At 42.7% G+C, this 24181-nt stretch overlaps 2 protein-coding genes and 1 long non-coding RNA gene across 12 annotated transcripts in view; 2 read left to right on the plus strand and 1 right to left on the minus strand.

The window, feature by feature from the left end:
• Nucleotides 1-24181, minus strand: part of nbeaa (neurobeachin a) — a 1044979-nt gene that overhangs the window by 277623 nt on the left and 743175 nt on the right. For 5 of the 10 annotated variants that reach the window (XM_038817846.1, XM_038817844.1, XM_038817845.1 and 2 more), the window contains 3 exons: nt 10687-10830; nt 9990-10022; nt 6688-6824 (listed from right to left, as the gene is read on the minus strand). In XM_038817846.1, the coding sequence (XP_038673774.1) occupies nt 6688-6824; nt 9990-10022; nt 10687-10830 (314 nt within the window). Of the gene's footprint in view, nt 1-1560; nt 1658-6687; nt 6825-9989; nt 10023-10686; nt 10831-24181 lie in introns of those variants that run through there. The other 5 variants (XM_038817850.1, XM_038817848.1, XM_038817849.1 and 2 more) reach the window with 2 other exon arrangements.
• Nucleotides 1795-3285, plus strand: mab21l1 (mab-21-like 1). The gene has a single exon (XM_038817856.1). The coding sequence runs from the start codon at nt 2123-2125 to the stop codon at nt 3200-3202; it is 1080 nt and encodes a 359-aa protein (XP_038673784.1). The 5' UTR covers nt 1795-2122; the 3' UTR covers nt 3203-3285.
• Nucleotides 9137-12242, plus strand: LOC119977176. Its single transcript, XR_005463132.1, has 2 exons — nt 9137-9344; nt 12011-12242. It is a non-coding gene; the product is annotated as an uncharacterized LOC119977176 (long non-coding RNA).

Raw genomic sequence — 24181 nt, forward strand, 5'->3', positions numbered from 1 at the left:
ATTTAGCATGTGGATAAGAAAGTGTATATTTCTCTCGCAAAATATTTTATTTTGTATTTTGAACCACTGTTAAATACCTTCTTCGATTAATTAGTTTTTTAAACAATCAGCAACAGCCAAAATAAGCACGATGCAAAGATGTTTCAGTCTGATGGATTCGATGCTTGCAATCTGGCTCCATTGTCAAATGCTTTATTTAACACAAATTCTAACAGCTAATTAAGCAGTATCAAATTCGTCTCGACATGAAGTGCAGATATCCGTGCGATCTGATAATCATGCGCTGGCACACGGCTTAAAATAAAACAATTTTACATTTAACGATATTCAGCCAATGGAAAGGTAACAGATGACGCTTACGAAGAATTGTTGCGAGTGATTATGGAACTAAGTAACCTTTCCAACTCTAATTCATGTTCAGTCGGGTTTTTTGTAGTCTAACTGAATGACAAAGAAATATCGTATTTTTTATTTTAATGAAAGCGATGTACTGTGATACCACTTGGTTTCCATAAAAGTAACTTGAGATGATTTACTTTACACAGGCAATAAAAGAAAACATTGCATTTTAAAGCTGTCCTTTGGCATATCCTAATTGTAAATAAGCTAACGAAGTTTGTAAATGATACAATGTATATATGACTTAATTTTAAGCAGCTCCAACATTGAAAGGGTTGCGCCAAACAGCTCCATCGGTGAGCTAACCTACAATTCAGAAATCTAGTTCATTTTGAGAGTCAATCTACGTCAATTATGGTGAGTTATCAACATACATTCATTTGCGATACTTCTCACCACAACGGACAGAACAGGTTGTTAACTTCGCTTTACAAAAAGTGACATATCCCGTAATGCAGTCCCGTTTTGTGGTCCGTAATTATCTCTTTTTATCACACCGCCAGCAGTCTCTGAGTGAGAGCAATGACAAGGCACGGTTTACAATGCACTAAACAGCAAATCTCCAAGTGCAGGGGCTCCGGAAAAACACAGCACTTTGAAAAAAATCCGTCCCGAGAGCATTTGTGAACCCGAAAGTTGAAATAATATTTTAAAAACTGCTGTACAAATAATGACAAACCATCCGTCAACATGCATAGTAAACCTATGGCAGACAGATTTTAAAGTTTATATCAGTTTTTCTTACTACGACTGTGGGGCTAACATTACTTTAACACCCTTTTTAAAAGCTATAATTGTAATGTTTGCAAAACACATGAATTCAGTGCATGTATCATAACCTAGTTTTGTTAAATGTGCATTAATTACACCGCTATTTGCAAATTAGGAAACATTTGGCTGTGAGACGTCACTTCAAAAACAGCTATACTGTCGAACTCGAGCCTTCTCAGACTGGATTGGAGCTGTTATCTGACAATCAAATGAAGAGCCTCGATGAAACCGGACTTTCTTCTATGAAAGTGACGAGAACATACAGCCACAACAAGCCATTAGCACCTGCCTATACAAACACCTCATAACTGTAAACACTGCCCAACCTAGTCGAATGAGAAGGCTAATAGATCAGCTGGCTATCAAATACCGCATCTATTTATATATTACCAAATAGCTGCTCTGTCCAACAATATCCACACAAAAAAATTCAAGTATTCCTCTGACAATCCGATTGCGCTTTTTTTTGAACATTCCCTTTTCGTCTCAGACACCCACTTTCGAGTTTCTTTATAAATGCTAGGATTAATTAGCTCTATTTAGTGGCAGGCAATGACGAGCCCAAGAGCGATTGGATGCCGACGCCCGGCCCTGCCTTATATTTTACACTCCACAGAGCATCTGTGCTCCTCCAAACTGATCAGCAGCTTTAGAAGCACAGGCTGCAATACACTTGATCTGTTTCTTGACAAGTTAGGAAGAGAGAGAAGGCGCGGGCAAGCGAAAGAGACAAACAAACAAACACGAAGTTGGTGCTAGTCTCGGTTTTTATTATGAACGCTGTGCTCTGGGACTGCTGACCGTGTTCGAAGCCGTCTTTTTTTATATAGTACGACAGCTTAATTTGATTACTGATTTTATTTCTCTGAAGTTGGCGCCTGTAAAACCGGCCGCATTGGATCCGTCAGCTTATTGCGAGACTCCGGTGTACAACCCGGATCTCTGCCCCAATATGATAGCTGCCCAAGCCAAGCTAGTCTACCACCTAAATAAGTACTACAACGAGAAATGTCAAGCTCGCAAGGCCGCTATAGCCAAGACCATCAGGGAAGTGTGCAAAGTGGTGTCAGACGTGCTGAAGGAAGTCGAGGTGCAGGAGCCACGCTTTATCAGCTCTCTCAACGAGATCGACAGCCGTTTTGAAGGGCTGGAGGTAATTTCCCCGACTGAATTCGAGGTGGTCCTCTACCTGAACCAGATGGGAGTTTTCAACTTCGTGGACGACGGTTCCTTACCTGGCTGCGCCGTGCTGAAGCTCAGCGACGGTCGCAAGAGGAGCATGTCTCTGTGGGTGGAATTCATTACGGCTTCGGGTTACCTCTCTGCGCGGAAGATCCGCTCCAGGTTTCAGACGCTGGTGGCTCAGGCTGTGGACAAGTGTAGCTACCGGGACGTGGTGAAGATGGTGGCCGACACAAGTGAAGTGAAGCTGCGGATCAGGGACCGCTACATCGTGCAGATCACTCCCGCTTTCAAGTGCACTGGGATATGGCCGAGGAGCGCGGCGCACTGGCCACTGCCTCACATCCCCTGGCCTGGACCGAACAGGGTGGCAGAGGTCAAGGCCGAGGGCTTCAACCTGCTTTCCAAAGAGTGCTACTCCCTTTCCGGCAAGCAGAGCTCAGCCGAGAGCGATGCTTGGGTTTTACAGTTCGCCGAGGCCGAGAACAGGCTTCTGCTCGGGGGCTGCCGGAAGAAATGTCTGTCCGTTCTCAAAACTTTGCGCGACCGGCACCTTGAACTCCCCGGACAGCCTCTCAATAACTACCACATGAAAACTCTGGTTTCCTATGAATGTGAGAAACATCCCAGGGAGTCGGACTGGGACGAGTCGTGTTTGGGAGATCGTCTAAACGGGATTCTACTGCAGCTCATCTCCTGCCTTCAGTGTCGCAGATGTCCACATTATTTCTTACCCAATCTAGATTTATTTCAGGGCAAACCACACACCGCTTTGGAAAACGCAGCCAAACAAACCTGGCGCCTGGCGAGAGAGATACTCACCAATCCCAAAAGCTTAGAAAAACTTTGAAAACGAACATTTACTGCATTTGGACTGTGGTTTTTATTTTGTTACATATTTTTAAAAAACCGCATTTGTCGTTCAGTTGTGACTGTTGATGTTTTGTGTACCGTGAGTTCTAATGCGAACAGGCTGACTGGTTTCATCTTTTTGGATACGGCTGGATATTTTTTTGCTAAAAGAAGACATTGCCATCAAGGTATTTGTAGATAAATCTCATTGAAGTTTATTGCTATCTGATGTGTCTAACGCAGAAGTTTACATTCTGGCGACAGTGATCGTTCCAGATTTTTGCTTTTTCATTCCTTCAATACTCATTCCACCATTACTTGAATTGTTATTTAAACTATACCCAAATGGAAGTATGAACGTTGCTTATACATAATGCTTGAATATCGAATACTGGAGAAAATATTGAAAATATGCACTTGGAAAACACTGGATTAGAACATTTTGTGATTAAGAACATTTTGAAATTCCTGTTGCTGAAAATATTTAATTTGAAGTTAATAAAATAAATGATTAAAATCTTCATTGCTTGCAGTTTGTTATGAATTACTTAATTGTCAAATACTCTGTAATTGCAGTAAAAATAATCGTTGTTTCCCTCCTCAATATTATATCAAGGTGTCCCCAGATCCAATTGCATAAAAAGTCGATGAATGATAAAAGATACAAGAACGCCACAATATATTGTAAAATAGTTTATAGGAACCTACCTATTGTTCTGATTGACCCAGCCTACTTTGAGGTTGATAATATAAAACAAATGCTATAGGTTTAAGAAATTGTTATGAATACATGTGCAAACCAAACTAGGGACGAAAATAGTAGATTATGGTTTGGTAACTGATCTTTAGGCAATTCTGGACAAAATCAAATTTTGCTATGTTGTAACAAGAACATGCTTAAATTATATTTTAGCAAAACATATTGCATTTAAATGGTGTTTAATCTAGGAATTTAGAATAAGACATGAATGATATAAATGAGAAAATCACCCATGATGTTTAAGATCACCAATGTATTCAATAAATAAATGAGGGAGCCGTCCTGAACATCGTCGTTTAATAGATTTACATTTGTAGTTGCAGCATATGAAACCCAAGGTGGAATAACTTAATATTTTAACTACATCACGCGTCTGCAAACTCACTGGCGAATTTTAAGCTAATTTCAATAAGAAATGATATAACCATGTATGCACGATGCCAACTTGCTTTTTTTGTTGTCTCAAAAGTATTTTTTAAAAGTCTCCGTGTTCGAGATAGTGTTGAATGGGCGCATTACAATCGGTTAATCTCTTCTGGCCATTGACTTTTCAGTTATATGTAAATGCAATAGAAATATAAGTTTGGTAGGAACGTGGACAGAAATACTATGACGTGCTAAACAAAACAGTATTGTTCTAATGTGACAAAAACATACTATAGTCACAACTGCACCATAACTGCTCCCATCCCACCAAAACGCTTCCAACGGAACTGATTTGTACTTTTGGGAATTTGCGCAGTATGTTTTCAAATATTCTAAACTAAGTTTAATTTTTATACGATTTTTCGTGGTGCTACTGGGCTGTGCATAACAAACGTTAGTATCCCCTTATGAAGCCGTGGACGGTTTTACCAAGTTGTTTTATGTTTCTTGTATTAGTCACCCGAGCAATTGTTTCTAAATAAAATCAAGGATCGTAGTTATTATTTACGTTTTCATGCAAGAACATAAATAAAACTGAATACCACGAAGGCGTGGACTAAGCTGAAATGAGCTGACCTCTCAATAACAAGTGAGTTCTTAGTCTGAATGCAAATCCTAACCAAATAAAAACAATATATTCACAACATTTTACGCTAAAGGTTCAAATCACGTTTTAAAAGAACCAAAAGACATAATAGAAATTGTCCAACATTAATCAATGCCCGTCATCATATACAACGATGAAAACTAGTGGGTTAAATAGACGCACATTTTTCCTGCCTTATGTTACTTTGTAGTACACCTGAGTGAAAACAAAATGATAAACTCTTCATTTTCTTTGTTCGTTAAGCTTTGATAACATAGTTACACGCAGTGTTATTTTTCTAAATATGAGGGTTTTGGCCAGGTTTACTGTAAAACGTCTCATTATAATGGTTATGAATAACACCATGCAACTTAAACTAAACAAAAATGAGAACAGAATAACAAGATAAAGCTGAACAGGTGGGCAAGTTTAGCACTAAAAGAGCAGCCATGGAGATCCTTCCGTGTAATTAAATTCTACATTTGTAAAATGGGTTTGGATGGTTGTTTTCAAACATCACAATCAAAATAGAGTCATTACGGGGAAATAAATTCGATATCAACTACTGTTATGCCGGCTTGGTCCTCCCAAGTATACTTAAGAATTTGCAACATTGTAAGGATTTGATCTGCATGTGGTGTCGGAGACAACTCGCTGCAATGAAAGCCGGGCCAAGGCCTGAACATGGTGGTTTGAAAAAGCCATCAACTTTTTTGTAGGCCCGGATAGACCAGGTTAAAGATCAACTCCCGTCTTTAGTCCTGCCAGTTTTATTCACTTAAGGCTCATCAAAATGTATCGGCTACTTTAAATAAACGAGTCCCAAGAGATGCAGATATCAAACACTTTTTTGACGTCTGTTTGTAGAACTGGATATCCCATACACTAACACGCATGCAGAACTTTTAGAATATTTCATAAGGCGCTTTGAACACGTGATCAATACATAGAGCTATGTAATCTGCAGCGAGCAAAACTACAGGATTACATTTTATAACATGGATTTATTACTACATCCCAACGCGCCCCAGCTTTGTTCCAACTGTGAAACTGGCTCGGCCACAAACGTTAGTTTTATAGGCAGTGTTACTTTTAAGATGTGAAACTGACATGGCTGCAAGATGCGGGCCCATCAATTTTATTGGATACATATTAGTTCGGCACAGTCGCTGGAGTCAATGTGTGGAATTCCGAAGGGACTGGATTAAACAGGAAACATACTTTTTAATGCAATTTTCAGGAATATATAACATTTGCAATTAGCAAAGACTACAAACTACTTGCTTTATTTTACTGTTCCGAAATACGGCCTTCAGTTTAATAGATGCAGAACCGTTTGGGTTTATTTCTAATTACTTCTAAGCATATTACGAAAATGTAGATAACTACAAGTAATTTACAGTATTTTCTAACTTTGCTGACGACATAAGACTTGATCAACAAAAATTAGCAGTAGTCTCACTTATTGTAGTGTCTCAGCAGGTCATTTCATATTGCTGGGAAAAATAAATGTGCATTTTAAAATTGAGAGTACGTTAACATTCGTCTAAGTTTTGTTAGACAACGTCGGTAGCTTTTCCATGCACACGCACTGCATTTTAATATTGGATAGAGTGAAGTGTCATTTGCAATGATTGAGGAAGGCGACTTCACAAACCACAAACACAGTTCTGATGTAAACAGCTATCTTAGCGAAATTAAAATAACTTACTTTTGGGTCGATTTTTTTAAATCCTTGGTCGTCCTCGTCTACTTCAAAATAGATTTCTGTCGTGGTGATAGACAAGGTTCCTTTAGCAACTACCACTGGTGCGATTAACTGAGCTGGAGTACTCAAGACAACGGGGCCTGCAAGTAGACAAGCAAATCTTCATTTTCAATATGGATCTGGGCAGGGAACGCGATTTCAAACAGACAGATTATTTTAAATACAGATAAAATACTTTGGCAAAATCGGTTTATCGCAATTACTTAGGGAAGCTCTTCATCATGCACCATACACCAATGTTCATACGCATTCGCGGTCTTCGCTAAACATTAATTCCCACTGAATGTATGTAGACTTCGAGGATAATTGTTGTGCTATTGATCAAATCTGTGAGATCACCATGCGAAAAACTGGTATCTGATTATATACTACATTTGTAGGAGTTATCTGAGTAAGATCCTGAAACATTTTAGTTTCAGGAGACAATCTGAGGCACATTTTATTGGTTTGAATGCCCTACACAGATTACCCATAAAATAACACCAGCAATTAGCTTCCAACGCCTGGTGCATCTCAAATTTATCACAACACTCACTACTGCAGAGTACTGAAAACAAACCAGTTTTTTATTTACACAGAACGTGTTTACACATTGGTGAAATGTATCGCCACCTTTCAAATAACATCTTCAGATATATTGATCACTATCAATGTAACGTTGTATATTTTTTTGTTCCACATTTCTGGCGAATCTAAAGTTTTTCTGAGGATATTTATGATCTGTCAGCTGATCACCATCACGTGAAATGTCATCATCCGGGTGCCGAGCACTCACTTGTCTCTATATTATCCATATCTAGCCACAACTAACCAAACCAAAAATCTTTACGATTGATATTTGCTATCGATCGCTGTACTGAAGCGCTACTTTAATCTCTCATCAATCTTAATCTGGGTTGCTCAACCAATTATGTTCGATATTGTTGCAAGATTACAAGTGGATTTGGTTTGTATTCCCAAAGCTCTCCTCTTTTGTGCTCGGAGAGAAGCATCGCGCGAAGCTCTTGCTTTTAATAACTCTCAGAAGAGGTGTTTACCAATTCAGATCAAATGTTTAGAATTTGTCAATGTTGCCTTTTTTTCGGAGGGAGGGCGCTTTCCAAAACTCTAATTGTTGTCACCCTAAGTGTACAACATTTAAAGAGAACATAAACATTGTACTGTAGCCTGGAGGGAATTAGAGAAAGGCTGGGACAATATGAGGTTAATCCAGTACAGCCTTAAGAAAGGGATTACGTTTTAATCTCTCATGGGATCCTGACTCCATAATTAGGATTCAATATTAAAATGTTTGCATAAAATAATACGCAAATACGCTCATATTGAAAGATCAGAGAAATGATCAACAATGAAAGTGTTTTTTTTAGTTAGATATCTAGAGGGCATAAAGCGGCGACATTGTGCTATCAGAACTTTATTTGAATCGAGCAGTAAATGCTGTCTAATGGGACCCGCTCTAGCCGATTTTACGGAAAGTTGAATCCTTCAAATGTGCATGGCAACTGCCTTTTTACAGCTGGTAAAACAGCGTGAATGTTTCCTGCTATTTACAGTGATACAGAAAACGCTTTTGTATGTGCATTGTTTAAACGTCTCAACTCTCTTAATGGACTGAATATATAATTTGTATCACGTATCTTTGTTCGATCGAAAAGATAGACCGTTAAACCGCCCAAATTGTGCCTATATCTATCTACCTACCATAAATCCAGTTAAGTTAGCTAACGTGTAAGTTTATCTCAAGGTAGGCGATACACACGAGATAGATATTGGAGGCGCAGTCATTTCAAACCTTTGTTCAAATTGAAATTAACATTTAAATCTACATAGAACATATAGCCCTTTTATGTCTCCCATGCATAAAGCAATACCGAATGTAGCAGCAGGGCTTCTTGATTTGACGCTTCCATACGACCAACGTCCACCATTTGTCTGCTAAATGGAACCAAATTGGTAGGTTAGCCCTGGGATGGGCATATGGATCTCAAATGGAAGAGTAACGCTGGAGATGGCAGAGACATTGACAATCAAGAATATAGATGGCGTGGGTCTTATAACAAAGGGAGAAAAATGGCAACTCAAAAGCGAACAGATCTTTCCGATTTAGGATTATAGATCAGGAGTAAGAGAGCTCAAGAAGCGGGAAAGGTGAGAAACAAATATTAGGGGATAAATGGAAGCTCTCTCTGATGGCGAGATCCATCCTTACACAGCAGAGGTGCAGTCGTGAGACAAGGGAAACATGACTGGAACCCACACCTACAGTTCAGTAGACAACACAGGTCACTCACACTTACAGATATCGAGGGCGGGCGGGAATAGGTACTTGGGGAGAACAGAATAACCGGCAATCCTTTGGGCCTCGGGTTTCGTGTTGATTTGAAATGAGGGAAATTGCGGGTCACTCTGCGCCACAAGAGGTAAACCCCGCCCAAGTGGAAAGTGTAGAGTGGAGGATAGGGAAAAACAGTGACTTGACTCAGATTTAGCGGGAATACAACATATCAAATTATTAACAAAACCAGACTACTGAGATCGTGAGTCAGACCGAGGCTAGCCAGAAAATAATAAAGATGTGGAGATGCCGGCGTTGGACTGGGGTGAGCACAGTAAATAATAAATGCACAGCATGAGAATTTGGAAAGAAAAAGTAACGTAAAACAATAATTTATTGAGACAATTGACAGGAGAGCTTCACTGTGGACTGAAATTAGTCCAGGATCTTTAAACTCTGAGAAACAGTCAATTATAGCAAAAACAACTAAACAGGATTAAAGGTTCGATTTGCGCCTTTGAAGTGTCATACTCTTCATGCTTTTGACAACACTTGCACAGAATATGTGTACTTAAAAATAATTTGGTATTAACAATTAAGCTTGCCTGATATTTTAGTCGAATTAGCCAAAAGTTAATTAAGCTCACAGTCCTTTAAATTTACTATTTTGTCTTGGATTTGTTCAAAAAAGCAAGTACAACAAGAGCGAAAAATCAATTGAATCAACAAATATTAGCTTTTTAGATCAACTTTTTAAAGGAATATTGGGAAGATATTTGGCCAGCCACACAATAATGCAATCACCCATGGACAGCCATCTTTTGAAATTTGAGTAATTAATTACAATGTTAGTTTTTACATTCTATTCTTACACTGCTGCGTTAGATTGTTATTTCGGGGATTTTGTAAAGCAACTAATAACACAAAGTGCCTTCCTTTAGAGGTTAGTTGTCGTAAACTTGTGACTTGCCTCTGGAAATAAAGACTTGAGGACTAAAAGGCGCTGGAATAAAAGTGAACAAGATGTATTATTCTTTTGATGAAATAACACTGCAACATGTGATCAAATCCAATTAGAGGTACAGCCAAGCAATCTCTACGGAGGGAAACATTGCTTTCAACAGTAGGGCTGCTGACATTTTTCGAAAATGCTATCTAAATTGATCTTCCCGCTTAAATACATTCGGATCTTGTATTGTTTTCAATTGGTAAATTATATTCATATCTTCAGAAAATACCTTTTCAATCAGCTTATAATGTAAAGTTTACACAAATGATTTATGTTTAATGTTACACCTTTATGCGTTGACATATTTGCTTTCTAAGTTGAATGGCAAACTATAATAGGAAGTGTAACAGTGCGTCACTCCCAGAAGTTGGATGAGCAACATCATGATAGTTGATGTCCCGGCACATATATTCATCTTGTCCTTTGAGTTTCGAGAATTGAGAGATAGTGGTCACTTTTTCAGTATTGTGGAGGCTATCCTGCAGTGAAACCACGCATGTTGTGACTAACTCTCGGAACTATCGATCTCTTTCACTACACTGACAAGTTTTTGTTTGAGCTCTATACAGTATAATTATACGTCAGTGCGTCCTGTATTAAAATAAGGCGGCTAGCTGCTAAACAGGGCGATTCATCTTCTCAGGATACCAAAGATTACCTGCTAAATTATCGATCTCTTTCTCCTGCAATAGACTGACAGTATCGTCATCGCCCTCTAACATTAACTCGGTCTCGGTGTTCTGATTTATTACTGCCTGGGTCCGGAAAGTTTTCTTCGACTTTATAACATCCTCATCTGTACCTGCAAAAAAAGTTAGACATTGAAATCACCCCATGCGCATCTAACAAAAGATATACAATACATCAAGGCAACACAGAATTGTTACGGCACAGAAAGAGGCCAAATCCCGCTCTCCGAAAGAAGCATGCACTTTACGGACACCTGCCTAAAAGGTGTTTCCGTCCCCTCCTTTGGCTAACTGTTGCAAAAAGCCCTTTTGGCGGTTCCGAGGTGAGCACCTTCCATAATAACGAACGTTTGTGAAAATACCTAGTTTCTGATTGGGGGTTACATATTAAGAGCTTCAGAATAAGATTGTACTCCGCAAAACAAGTCATTTACACCGTAAGACTTCTTTTTCCAACCCACCCAATGTGAGTGTGCGCATAAAGAAACCAAGCACAAGAAATTAACAGTATTTAATATATCTTTATTTATATGGCCAATTCATCATGTGTCAGATAAGTTGTATTGTTGTCTTACTTTCCTGTCGCCGTTTTACAGATAATGCATATATATGGGAATATATCGGAATAAAAGCACCCGGTCCCTTGGGGAAGGAAACCCTCCGTAAAACCTGGCTGACATCATTCCCAAAGATTTTTTATTTAAGAAAACGTGCAGATATTGTGCGCTCAATTTGGGGTTGTCAAACAACTTGTTAAGCACAACTATCTGCGTTTTGTACACACTTTTGGCCATCTGTCTCTCAGCCCCTGGTCAAGACTCATGAAAAAAATATTTTACTACATTAAAATTATCTACGTAACTCAAAGAGAGGGATGATCTATGTCCGGGTCATGGACATCCAATGTGACTCTGCTTTTATTCAAATTAAGTTTAATGTGTCAGTCACACTCCAGGAAGGAAGGCGAACGAACTGCTACTGGGGGGGGGGGGGGGGTTGCAGTTTACGTTCCAATTGGAAAGAGCTGAACGTCGAGGAACTCGAAAACAGAATTAAAAATAAATGAATGTTAATAATAAGCCGTGGTGAAACGTTGATGATTTCGTTTTCCGGGACTATCGGTAAACGGACAGAAGCGTGTCTCATTCCACACTTACTTTGGAAATCGCAATCTCTTGCTACAATTTATTTCTGAGCTCCACCTTGTGGATAGAAATACCCGGAGTCCAGAGGTAATTGATAGTTGTTCTAACGAAAGCAGACACTTGCATTGTATTTTTTTCTTCACTGTAGGCTCTGTTTGCCATGTACAGACAAAGGAGGACAGAAGATGTGTCGTTATTCGGAAGGCCGGCACAGATTTGCCGCTAATGATCGTCATCCATCGAACAAAACAAAATAATTAAGAGAGGGAGTTCGTTTTATTCTCATTGCCACCTCTTAGAAATAAAATGCTGGGATTTGGAGCACTGTGGGAAAACAGTACATATTCAATCCATAATAAAGTTGCCATGTACACCGTGAATACTTCCTGCCCATTTTATTTCGAAAATATAAAGTTGGCCCGTCAGCCAATAAGCCAGTGAATAAAACGACAGGCAATAAACTGGAAGGTTGGGGAATTCGGGAATTGTCCTCACGCACAATCCCCAACTGGATCAGCCATTTCTCTTGTACTTCCACCCTGCAGGCGTATTTTGCCTGGTAAAGGCGAACAAATGTTATGGGATACATCTCTGCTACTGGCATCACATATTCAGTGGTCCAGTATGCAGCAAGCTCAAATATATCAAAAGGTAAAACTCACTTCGGTTAAGGCTTCGTCAGCTGGTTATATGGAAAATGTTTGAAGAGCGATACTAAATTTGAAACACTGCAAAGGTTCCCACTGCATGCTTCTAGTTTAGAACCCGGCTATGTACTAAAAGTAACTCCGATGCCGCTAAAATAAAATCTCAGAATACAAGAATGGTTACCGAGCAGAAGGAGACCATTCGGCCCATCGTGTCTGCACAGGCTCTCTGAATGAGTACTTAAGTGCCATTCTCCTGCCTTCTACCTGTAACTCTGCATCTTCTTTCTTTTCATATAACTAATTGAATGCTTCCATTTAATCTGCCTTGACCACATTTATCCTCGACATTATAATAATAATCTTTATTAGTGTCATAAGTAGGCTTACATTAACACTGCAATGAAGTTACTGTGAAAATCCCCGAGTCGCCGCATTCCGGCGCCTGTTCGGGTACACTGAGGGAGAATTCAGAATGTCCAATTCACTTAACAGCACGACTTTCGGGACTTGTGGGAAGGAAACTCCACGGAGCACATGGAGGAAACCCACGGAGACACGGGGAGAACATGCAGACTCCACACAGACAGCGACCCAAGCCGGCAATTGAATCTAGGACCCTGGCGATGTGAAGTGTGAAGCAACAGTGCTACCCACTGTGCTACTGCCCCCCCCCCCCCCCACTGTGCTACCATCCCACCCCCCCCCCCCCCCCCCCCGCCCTGCGCTCCCATGCTGTTCTGGGCCAGAGTTCAGAGAACCCAAAAGTGTATCACAGAATTCACCTAACCCATAACTTTTACTAGATTATGGTATGGGGAGCACACGGCCCACTCGACAGGTGTGGTATAGCAGAAATGGAAAAGTAATTTTTAAAGCAAAACAATGTTTATTCTATGAACTTAAGTTAACCTTTTTAAAACATACAGCGAACATCTTAGCAACCATCAATTCAAATACAACCCCCAAAGAATACAACAGTAAGTAATCCTTCATAACTTCCCAAACATCCAGAAGAAACACCTTTCAACAGAAGCACATTAGGTTTATATTCACTACTGAGAACATTTATAATTCTGAATTCAGAAAATAATCAAGAGATAGTCTTTTGATGGCAGAGAGAACAGCAGTACACCTGTTTGGTCTGGCTTCAGCTTCAACATGAAAACGAAATGAAAACACACCATGCAGCCTGCTCAAAAACGAAAGTAAAAAGCTGACTGACAGCCCAGCTCCACCCACTCTCTGACATCACTGCAGTCATAAACACCCATTTCTTAAAGATGCTCTCACTACAAATATTTATATACATATCCATTTCTAAACACCCATTTCTCAAAGGTACTCTTACATGACAGTATGCTACCATGCCACCCCCCCCATTGTGCTACTGTCCTCCCCCGCACTGTGCTACCGTGCCTCCCTCCACTGTGCTACCATGACAGCCCCCAACTGTGTTACCATTCCTTCCCCACTATGCTACCATGCCACCCCCTTGCACTGTGCTCCCATGCTGCTGCCACTATGCTACCATGCCACCCCCACTGTGCTACTGTCCTCCCCTCCCACTGTGCTACCATGCCGCCCCCCACTGTGCTACCGTGCCTCCCCTCACTGTGCTACCATGCTCACCGCCCGTGCTATCCTGCCACCCCCCACATTGCTACCATGCCATCCCCACTGTGCTACCATGCCACCCCCCACTGTACTACCGTGCCGGCCCCCAATTGTTCTACAGTGCCACCCTCACTGTGCTACCATGCTGTCCACTGGCAGGGTGACAAAGATTTTTCAGCTTCAGCTAGAGAAAAAACCTCATACAAGTTCAAGATAAACTTCTTGCTCTTGTATTCTAAGACCACATGCTTTATTAACCTCTCTTGCAACCTGTCCTGCCACCATAAATGACAGATGCACAGCCAAGTACCCCTTTAGAATTGTATTTATTTTTATATTCTCTCTCCATGTTCTTCCTACTAAAATTAATCACTTCACATTTCTCTACATTAAATTTCATCTGCCACCTATCTGCCCACTCCACCAACTTGTCTATGTTTGTTTGAAGCGTTGCACTATCCTCCTCACAGTTCACAGTGTTTCTAAGTTTTGTATCGTCTTCAAATTTGGAATTATATCCTGTACACCAACATATGCCATTAATGGGAGCCATCTTCTCCCTTGGTAAAGATAGATGTTTATTTTGGTATTAGATTGGACATAAAATAGTACAACTTGATAGAAAACAAATTAAAATAGTTCAAATGAATAAGAATGCAATATACAGAGTAATAACCATTCTGACCCTTAGAATGCAAATAATAGTCCATATGACAAGAAGGCCAATCATCACATCAGGAGTAATTTTCAAATAATCAAATCAGGAGCAAAATTGTGGCCCTTTCCATATATCTGCCGTAATCAATAAATAAAGAACCAGCAATAGGCATGATAGGAAAATGATCTGACCATAGTTTGACAATACACAACCCTGATAAGGTTAAATTGTACCTACATGCATAGCTAGGAATTCATAAACACTACAGGCTAGGCATTCGGTGGTCAGTTCTGCTCAGTTGGCTGGAAAGCTAATTTGTGATGCAGAGCAAGGCCAACAGCGTGGGTTCAATTCCTGTACTGGCTGAAATTATTCATGAAGGCTGGCCTTCTCAGCCTTGCCCCTTGCATGAGGTGTGGCAATCCTCTGGTTAAATCACCACCAGTCAGCTCTCCCCCTCAAAGGGAAAAGCAGCCTTTGGACATCTGGGACTATGGCAACTTTACATTACTTACTCGGCCAGACATTGCTATAATGGTAGGTTTGGCAGTGAATATCATTAATTATACTTGTATGCCCGTTATTGACATTAGAAAATAGAACAGTACAGCACAGAACAGGCCCTTCGGCCCTCGATGTTGTGCCTTGGACTATATTTTTGCTGCTAATTGTTGTAAAGTTGATTTGACCATGGCTAGATGATGTTGATCTGGGACCTCATGAACAGTGTACCCAAAAGCTATCTCCTTCACCAATTAAAGAAACGAACAAAACCAAGAAACAAGGGAACAGTGGAGACGGAATTAGGCAAATTAGATACATCAAGACAGAAAGAAAAATAGAAAGGGAAATAATGATGGTGGATTGAGAGAGAAGTGAGAAACTGACAGGAAAAGCAAGAAGAAAATTAAAAGGGACAAACTGAAGAGGATATTGTGACCCAGTTGTGTTTATGATCCTTAAGAAGTTAATAAGTGAACAGCAGGGTAGGTGTGCAAAATATACAAATATCTTGAACTGTGAAACAAAGATATGATCAGTGGCTCCATCTATTATGATCAGGTACTGTGGGTATACAATTTTAATTCTTTTAGTGGAACGTTGGGATTGCTAAGCAATGAAAACCAAGACCTTATTGTTTGTCTTCTGGCATGCTGGTAGTTGCCTGATACAATCATAATGGAGTTGCTCACTAGTCTTAACAGTCAATTTATCAATGAATCTACAACAGACCCAGAAATGACACAAGCAAAATCGCAGTAGTGGAGAGCTCTGGGGATCATAGAACCAAGTTACTGTTATCTTCTCAAACACGCTACATTTACGTTTACCAAATGCCATGTCTGAAATGATATAGGCAGAATTTTAAAAAATGGTTGACTGTCATTTTCAGCCCGAAAATTGGTGTGTAACGGAGAAATCTGGGTCACAATCTTTCGTTTTCCCCACGTGAAAGACAAAGCGCCTGAGGCACAAAATATCTGAGGCACAAAGAGTCTGATTCGCCCGCCCCGGGGATCATGAGTACTTCAATCAAGGGGGCGCTGCACTGAAACGGCCCCACAGCACCTGATCTCATTCAAACCAGGAGGATGGCAGCTAGATAACCATCTCCAGATTTTCAGAGCGGGCCCTCACTCAAATGTTGGCTGCCGTGGAGGAGAGACAGGCCTCAATTTACCCAATTTACCCACAGGTTGGCAGGTCACCAATCCCGCCTGGGAGATGGTGGCAGCACTGATCATGCCAGAAGTGTGATCAAGAGGACAGGGATTCAATATAAGAAGAAAATGAGTGACGTACTACGATCTGCAAGGCTAAGAGCTCCTTGTCTCACCCATCCTTCTGCCAAACTCCAGAAAGCCATCTTGCACCCACAGGCCATCACCTCGCAGGCTCCCAGCACCTGATCTCAGAGCATCACCCTCAAACAACCCCCAAGCACTCATCAGAACCCCTCTCTGCTTAACCACTGTGGCTACACATACCAGCTATGCCCACACATGCCAGTTGGCCTTGACCTCTAATTCAGCAGGCAACCGGCTCACAGTATCCCATTCGTCTCCCTGCAGGAGAAGATTGCTCACAACCGCAGAGAGAAGACGGGCTGCGGAACACTTGAACTCAGGATTTTGACTCATTTTGAGGAGAGGGAAATGGAGCACGGAGGGGAGGATCTGGAGCGGGCCTGCGCAGAGAGTGAGGTTGGCCTGCGATAGAAAAGTGAGGAACCACTGCACCTTCATCCAGATGGCCAGTCTCAAGTGAGTTTTTCATTTTCCAAACATATGACCAGGCCATGTGCTAAAACCATGTCCCATGCCTTGTAGGAACATCAACGGATGGGTCTCGGCCGTCAGCCAGCAGTGCCCCCCACCCCGGTCACCCTCGATACCACTTTGGAAGAGAACTCCGAAGCGGACATGGATGGCGTGTCAAAGCTATCACCCACACCATGCACCATCACAAACTCATAAACCGTGGTGGGCAAACCTAATGGGCAGGCTTCTGGGTCACTACCTGGTGAGCACCACACTACTTCTGATGCAAATCAGGTGGAGATAGGAGCGTCGCAGGGATCAGGCAGTCGGAGGCCTGCTGGCTCTCAGGACACAGCTGTGTGCCAGGCAGGTGCTGTACCTCTTGGATACAGTCATCCATCAGCTGCTGGAGATGCAAAGGCAGAGCCGGGAATATGAGGAGGAGTTGTCAGCAACATTTTTGCAACTGCAAGACTGAATACAGGAGGCCCAAAGCCTTCAGTTACAGGGGATGGTGCCGGCATTACCTGGTCCCCAGGCCAATAATGCAAGGGTAGCGTCTGCAGTAGAAAGCCTGGGGCAAGAAATCAGAGCCATGATTGGAGAACTTTGAAGCATGACTCAGTTCCTGAGAACTGTGGCTGAGAGGTTCAACATCATGGTGCAGACACTGTTGGGCCTCCAGGAGTGGCAGTGTCAGATAACGTTGAGGCTTCTGGAGTTCACACCATCCTATGGAGGACCCATGGACCCATGAACAACCGGAGGGGGAAGAAGTGCTGGAGCACCTCTTGGGGCCTTCCACCCAGGAGAGCCCGGGAGTGACCAGCCTTCATGAATCCCTGATACCAGCATACCTCAGGGGCAGCTTGCAGAAGAGGGTGACATAGCAACATAAGTGCCATGCAAAAGTAGGCCTGGGCCCTACAGGTCATAGCCCTCCAGGGGAAGTCCACCAAGGGCATCCCATGCAATAGGATGTGGAAGGCCGCCTCCTATTCTTATGTGCATCCTGGGATGTAGTAGGGGGGCTTGCAAGGCTAAGGAGTTGTAGGGACACAAATTAGGCACGGGTGAAGTTAGGCACAGATAGCTGGAGGTCATAATGAAATGTCACAATTGTACTTGTCACCTTATTAAAATCTCTTCTTGTTCACAACCTTAAGGCTTCATTCTCTTTGACCCTCCTCCAACTGGGATTGGTTTTCACCACATCTGCAGACAGCTTTTCTCACAGGCCCTCAATGTAAGGGAATCGGTAGGACTACTAAAACCAAGAGCAACATACACCCTGGAAGGTTTCTGGCATTAATCAGTGAACCACAGATCCTCACCCGTAATCCCCCTCTAGTGCTAAAAGCAAAGGGATGTAGGCCCAAACCTCACTCGCACATGAGTCAGGGAGTCAATCTGCTGGCAGCAGACAGACAGGAGTCAAACATGAGCAAAAGCCGAGGAACATCAGAGCTTTCCTCATTGCGAGTTGTCATCGCCCTCCTGCATTGACAGGCAAAGTAGGCACAAGAACTCCCCAGGCCCAGCACCCTGAAGACTTGGTTTTCATGGAGACCTCCTCCCTTGGACATGGATCGATCACAAGTCTCATGGGGGATGTGCTTGTAGAGCTGTCGGACAACATGATGGTCCTTTTGTACGAAGCGGGAAGTGATGAGGGCATCCCTGGTCCTCCTCAAGGACCCATACCTTGCCTCCATCCTCCAGCTCCTCTTCAGCCCCTCCCTCCTGGACTGCTTCCTCATCAGTGATGTCCTGCTCCTCCTGGTCGTCACCATCAAAAACGTTGCCCTGTTGCTGCACCAAGTTATGTAGGGAACAGCAGACCACCAGGATGCGAGAGACCCTCTCGGGACTGCACTTCATGGCCCCACTGGACCTGTTGAGGCAGGGAAAGCACATCTCAAGGAGCCTAGTGCACCGCTCTATCACAGAGGTTGGCATTGTGAGCTTCATTGCAATGTGCCTCTGCATCGGTCTCAGCCGTCCGCACTGGCATCATCAGTCAAGGCCTCAGTGGATATCCCTTGACCCCCAACAAACCATCCTTGCAGCCTGGGGTACCCTTGTATATTCTAGGGATTTGAGATTGCCCAAGGGTGAAGTTATCATGCACATTCCCTGGGACTTGTGCACACCTGTATGTGATCTTCATCTGGTGGTCACAGACCAACTGGACATTAAGAAAGTGTAACCCCTTCCGGTTAATAAAGAGGACATCCTGATGCCACGGGGTGTGTAGAACCACAGAAGTGCCATCTCTGGCCTCCTATACCTGGTGGCAGACCAGCTATGGTGCCGAATCATGCAGCCCTCTTGTCTCAATGGGCCTGATCCAGGTTGAAAGTAATGCAGTTCGATGCCCTGGTATAGATTGCATCTGTGACCGTGTGGATGTATTTGTGGGTGTATGGCTGTGAGATGACACACAGATCACCGTTGAGCCATGGAATAATCCTGTGGCATAGAGGTTGGGAACCGCCATAACCTACACGATAATAGGGAGCAGGTGCCCTCCTGCCCTATATGGCGCCAAGTTGGCAGGAATGTTGCACAGGTGCCGCACTACCTCCCTTTGAGGCGGAGCCTCCGACACCACAAGTTGTCTGATATGAAGTAAACTCGGGGCCTATAAACCCTCAGTTTCCTTCGCCATTGAACCCTCTTTGATTTCTTCTGTGTCTGGCCCTTGAAACTGCTCTGCAGCACCTGGCTTCTTGGCGCTGGTTCCTCCCTGGGTGTGGTCCCACATTGTTGCTGGAGTCTGTGGCTCTTCCGGCGCTGCGAAAAGCAAAGGGCGGCACGGTAGCACAGTAATTAGCACTGTTGCTTCACGGCGCCAGGGACCCGGGTTATATTCCCGGCTTGGATCACTGTCTGTGCCAAGTCTGCATGTTCTCCCTGTGTCTGCATGGGTTTCCTCCGGGTGTTCCGGTTTCCTCCGACAAGTCCCGAAAGATGTGCTGTTAGGTGATTTGGACATTCTGAATTCGCCCTCAGCATACCCGAACAGACGGCGGAATGTGGCGACTAGGGGATTTTCACAGTAACGTCATTCCAGTGATATGTAAGCCTACTTGTGACACTAATAAAGATTATTATTATTTGCCAGCTCCAACCCTGCGATCTCGGAAAGCTGCGAGGGAGGAAAGAGAAGGAGAGAGAGATAGACAATCAGATTGGTGTCCCAGCTAGTGACTTTCAGACTCTCCCCCTCACCCTTTGTCCTCCTTGTCATTGAGGCAGCCACTTCTACACCTTAGCAGGTGGCTTGTGCTCACTCACATAGACATAGAGACATAGAACAGTACAGCACAGAACAGGCCCTTCGGCCCTCAATGTTGTGCCGAGCCATGATCACCCTACTCAAACCCACGTATCCACCCTATACCCGTAACTCAACAACCTCCCCCTTAACCCTACTTTTATTAGGACACTACGGGCAATTTAGCATGGCCAATCCACCTAACCCGCACATCTTTGGACTGTGGGAGGAAACCGGAGCACCGGAGGAAACCCACGCACACAGGGGGAGGACGTGCAGACTCCACACAGACAGTGACCCAGCCGGGAATCGAACCTGGGACCCTGGAGCTGTGAAGCATTTATGCTAACCACCATGCTACCCTGCTGCCTAACCACATTTATGCTAACCACCATGCTACCCTGCTCACATGTCTGGTACCCTTACAACTTAATCGTTTGACTAGCTCCAGTCAATGCCCTTGTCCCTTCAGAGTCACCTGTGGCGTCCTGTCTAGCCGACCCCTCCCTTAATACATACGTTACTGGGTGTTCTGACAGGCTACCTCAATGCTCACCAATCTCTCATGGGTAGGTTCAACTGGACACTTATCTAAATCATGATGCTTATGGATCCTCTATGGCAGCTATTGAGGTCTGGCAATTATGCTTACATAGTCCCTCTCAATCCCCTGTACCTGAGTTTTCAACCATATTCATGACTTTGAGAATGTGGGTAGCTGGCATTGTTAAGGGTTAACTCATGATGGCCAATTATTTTGAATAGGCAAGATTAAAGGGCCCTGATCTTATTTTGGGGCATCATCCCAAGATGTTATTGCTGTTGTGGGCATTTACATTTGAGACTCCTGGCCAGCCACACCATGAATTTTAAATGCACCCCCCCCCCCCCCCCCCCCGGACCTCTGGGCTGATCACTGTTCGGACTTCTCTTGCAGGGTCTCATCCAACTAGCCCCTTAGGCCGGCCTCCCTCAGTCTCATGATACCCTTCCCCCACCTCATGAGCCCTGCTCTCACAGATGCCCCATACCACTAACAGCTGAGTAACTCAGGGCTTATTTTTATTTCCTGACAACACAGCCTGCAGACTGACACAGCACTCTGAAAACATTTTAATACAGAGACTGCTGGCTTCAGAACAACACACACTAGCTGCGACCCCCATCCCGGAGGAGGCACCAGACCCCCCCCTTCACCCCAACTCTCCCCCACCACTTACGCCCTCCAAACTCTCCCTCTCACCCCCAACTTCCACCCTAATCCCCATCTTTCCCTCTCACCCCCAACCCCGCCTCATCCGAAAAGCTCCTCCCATCCCCAAACCTTACCCCCTCACCCCCTACACCCTCCTCAGCACCAACACCCCTGCCTCATTCCCAATCCCCAACCCCAACCTTGAACCATCCCCACCTCTGGAGTTGGCCATTCTGAACTGTCCCATTGTACACCTTGGTACTAGGTGGAGAGTGGTGCTCACCTCCTTCCTGCCTCTCGGCAGCCATGATGTCTGTTTCCCGTTTGAAAAAAGCAGTTGTAATTAGCACCCGAGTGACTTCACGTTGGTAGATGGGAATGAGGCCTGAACACTCGATTTTAAACTCATTAGTTAGATTAAAATGCATTCAAATTCATTCGAACAGGTTCTCGTCCTTCCTGGACATGAACCTGATCATGTCATCAGGGAGGGCCCGGGAAGATCAGGTTCTGAAATTTCATCAGCTCAAATCTTGCTTTTAGCCTCTCGCAATATTTCACAGCTATTACGGGATTGTGCCGTGGTTAACGGACATGCAAAATTGCGCCTGCAGTGTTTCAAAGTACACAATTCTGAAATAAATGTTCAATTGAATGAATGACTTTCTCCTGAGTGTCAAAGCAGCTCCAGATACTGAAAATTGTCTTCTGACACAAAAATGAGTGTGGAAGATAAGAATGGGAAAAACATACTGCCAAGGCAGATGAACAAAATGTAAAAAACTCCAGGAACAATTTACTATTTGCTGATGTGAGACTTCACAGCTTCATTAGTCTCTTCATGGGCATCATGTCAAGGCTATAAATTGAATAATTACTAGTGTCCGTCACAATAATTACAAGCCCTAAATAGCTGAAGCAGGAATCATTAGCAATTATAGGATAAATGTAACAATTTCATAATTACCAATAATAACATACAGTGCAGAAGGAGGCCATTCGGCCTATTGAGACCGCACCGACCCACTTAAGCCCTCACTTCCACCCTATCCCTGTAACCCAATAACCCCTCCTTACCTTTTTGGTCACTAAGGGCAATTTATCATGGCTAATCCACCTAACCTGCACGTCTTTGGACTGTGGGAGGAAACCCACGCAGACACGGGGAGTACGTGCAGACTCTGCACAGACAGTGATCCAGCGGGGAATCGAACCTGGGACCCTTGCGCTGTGAAGCAGCAGTGCTATCCACTTGTGCTACCGTGCTAATGTCAAAGATGAGCTTCTTGAATCAACTTTTGTGAGGCTAATGACAGAGCTGTGCAACTTGCCAAAAATCAGAACACAGTATGTTCTTATTTTGAAAACTGCTGTTTTGTTTTTACAAATTAACAATAGTGAGCGATATTAGTACTTCAAACTAATGATGCAACTTCCAAGCAATTCCTTGCTACGTATTTATCTTAATGAGGCAAAATCATAATTTAGATTTGAATCACAATTTGCTCCAAAATGTATTTACCATCTTATACAATAAGGAATAGTTTCACTGAAATGAGTGATAGCATGACACTGAAATTGAAAAATTACAAATTTTCATCAGTATGTTATGCCAAGATGCTAATTCCATTTTACATTTTATTGTAGGGAAATTATTCCGATTTGTCTTTCACAAAAAAATAATCTAATCTCATTGCCTGTGCAGGGAATATCACAATACTTTCATCTAAGCCTCTTAAATCAAATAATTTAATGTATTATATTAAGTAAATGTTTGCATTACCTAAAAACTCGAGGATTAAAATTCTTAAAAACGACAATTTATTAAGCATTTATATTTGGATATTACGGAGTGAATGATTCAAATCAAATATTGTGAAACTTGATTGGAATTTAAAAGTGGAAATGTAATTAAATTTACACATGTTAAAATCCATTGAAAAGGCATTGAAAACTCTGATGTTAGGCACGAACTACTAGAATATCCATTCAAATAAATACTCGTGTTGTCTCTCTTATCTAATGTTATGTACAGTAAGAAGTCTGACAACACCAGGTTAAAGTCCAACATGTTTGTTTCAAACACTAGCTTTCGGAGCACTGCTCCTTCCTCAGGTGAAGGAGCAGTGCTCCGAAAGCTAGTGTTTGAAACAAACATGTTGGACTTTAACCTGGTGTTGTAAGACTTCTTACTGAGCTCACCCCAATCCAACGCCGGCATCTCCACATCATGCCTAATGTTATGTGTCTGCCTTCTTTAACCTAAAGGTAATATATGCTACCATTGTTTAAAACGAAACATCGTAAATGTTAGAGAAATATATTTCTGGTATTTTCCTTGCCACAGGGGAATTTATAATGAACTTTTTTATGTTAAAAGTTTAAAACGATTCACCTGATGGGCCCTCCTTTAAAATGTTGATGATCCCTGTATCAATGCTTTCAAACATTTTTAAAGCATTCCAAGAAACATCTGCACCAGTCGATTCAACAATGTGATTGCTACCTTTAGCTTTGAAGGATTTCAGTATCAATCAAATGGAGGCTATAGAACAAGGCTTGTGGATGCTTATTTTCAGCCAAAGGTATGATGGTCTAATCATGCGATTTCAAATCACCTGAAATCATAAACATGAGTGTGGGTACAAGCGAACCATTATT

Source organism: Scyliorhinus canicula, chromosome 14 (assembly GCF_902713615.1).
Source record: "Scyliorhinus canicula chromosome 14, sScyCan1.1, whole genome shotgun sequence".
Lineage (NCBI taxonomy): Eukaryota > Metazoa > Chordata > Chondrichthyes > Carcharhiniformes > Scyliorhinidae > Scyliorhinus > Scyliorhinus canicula.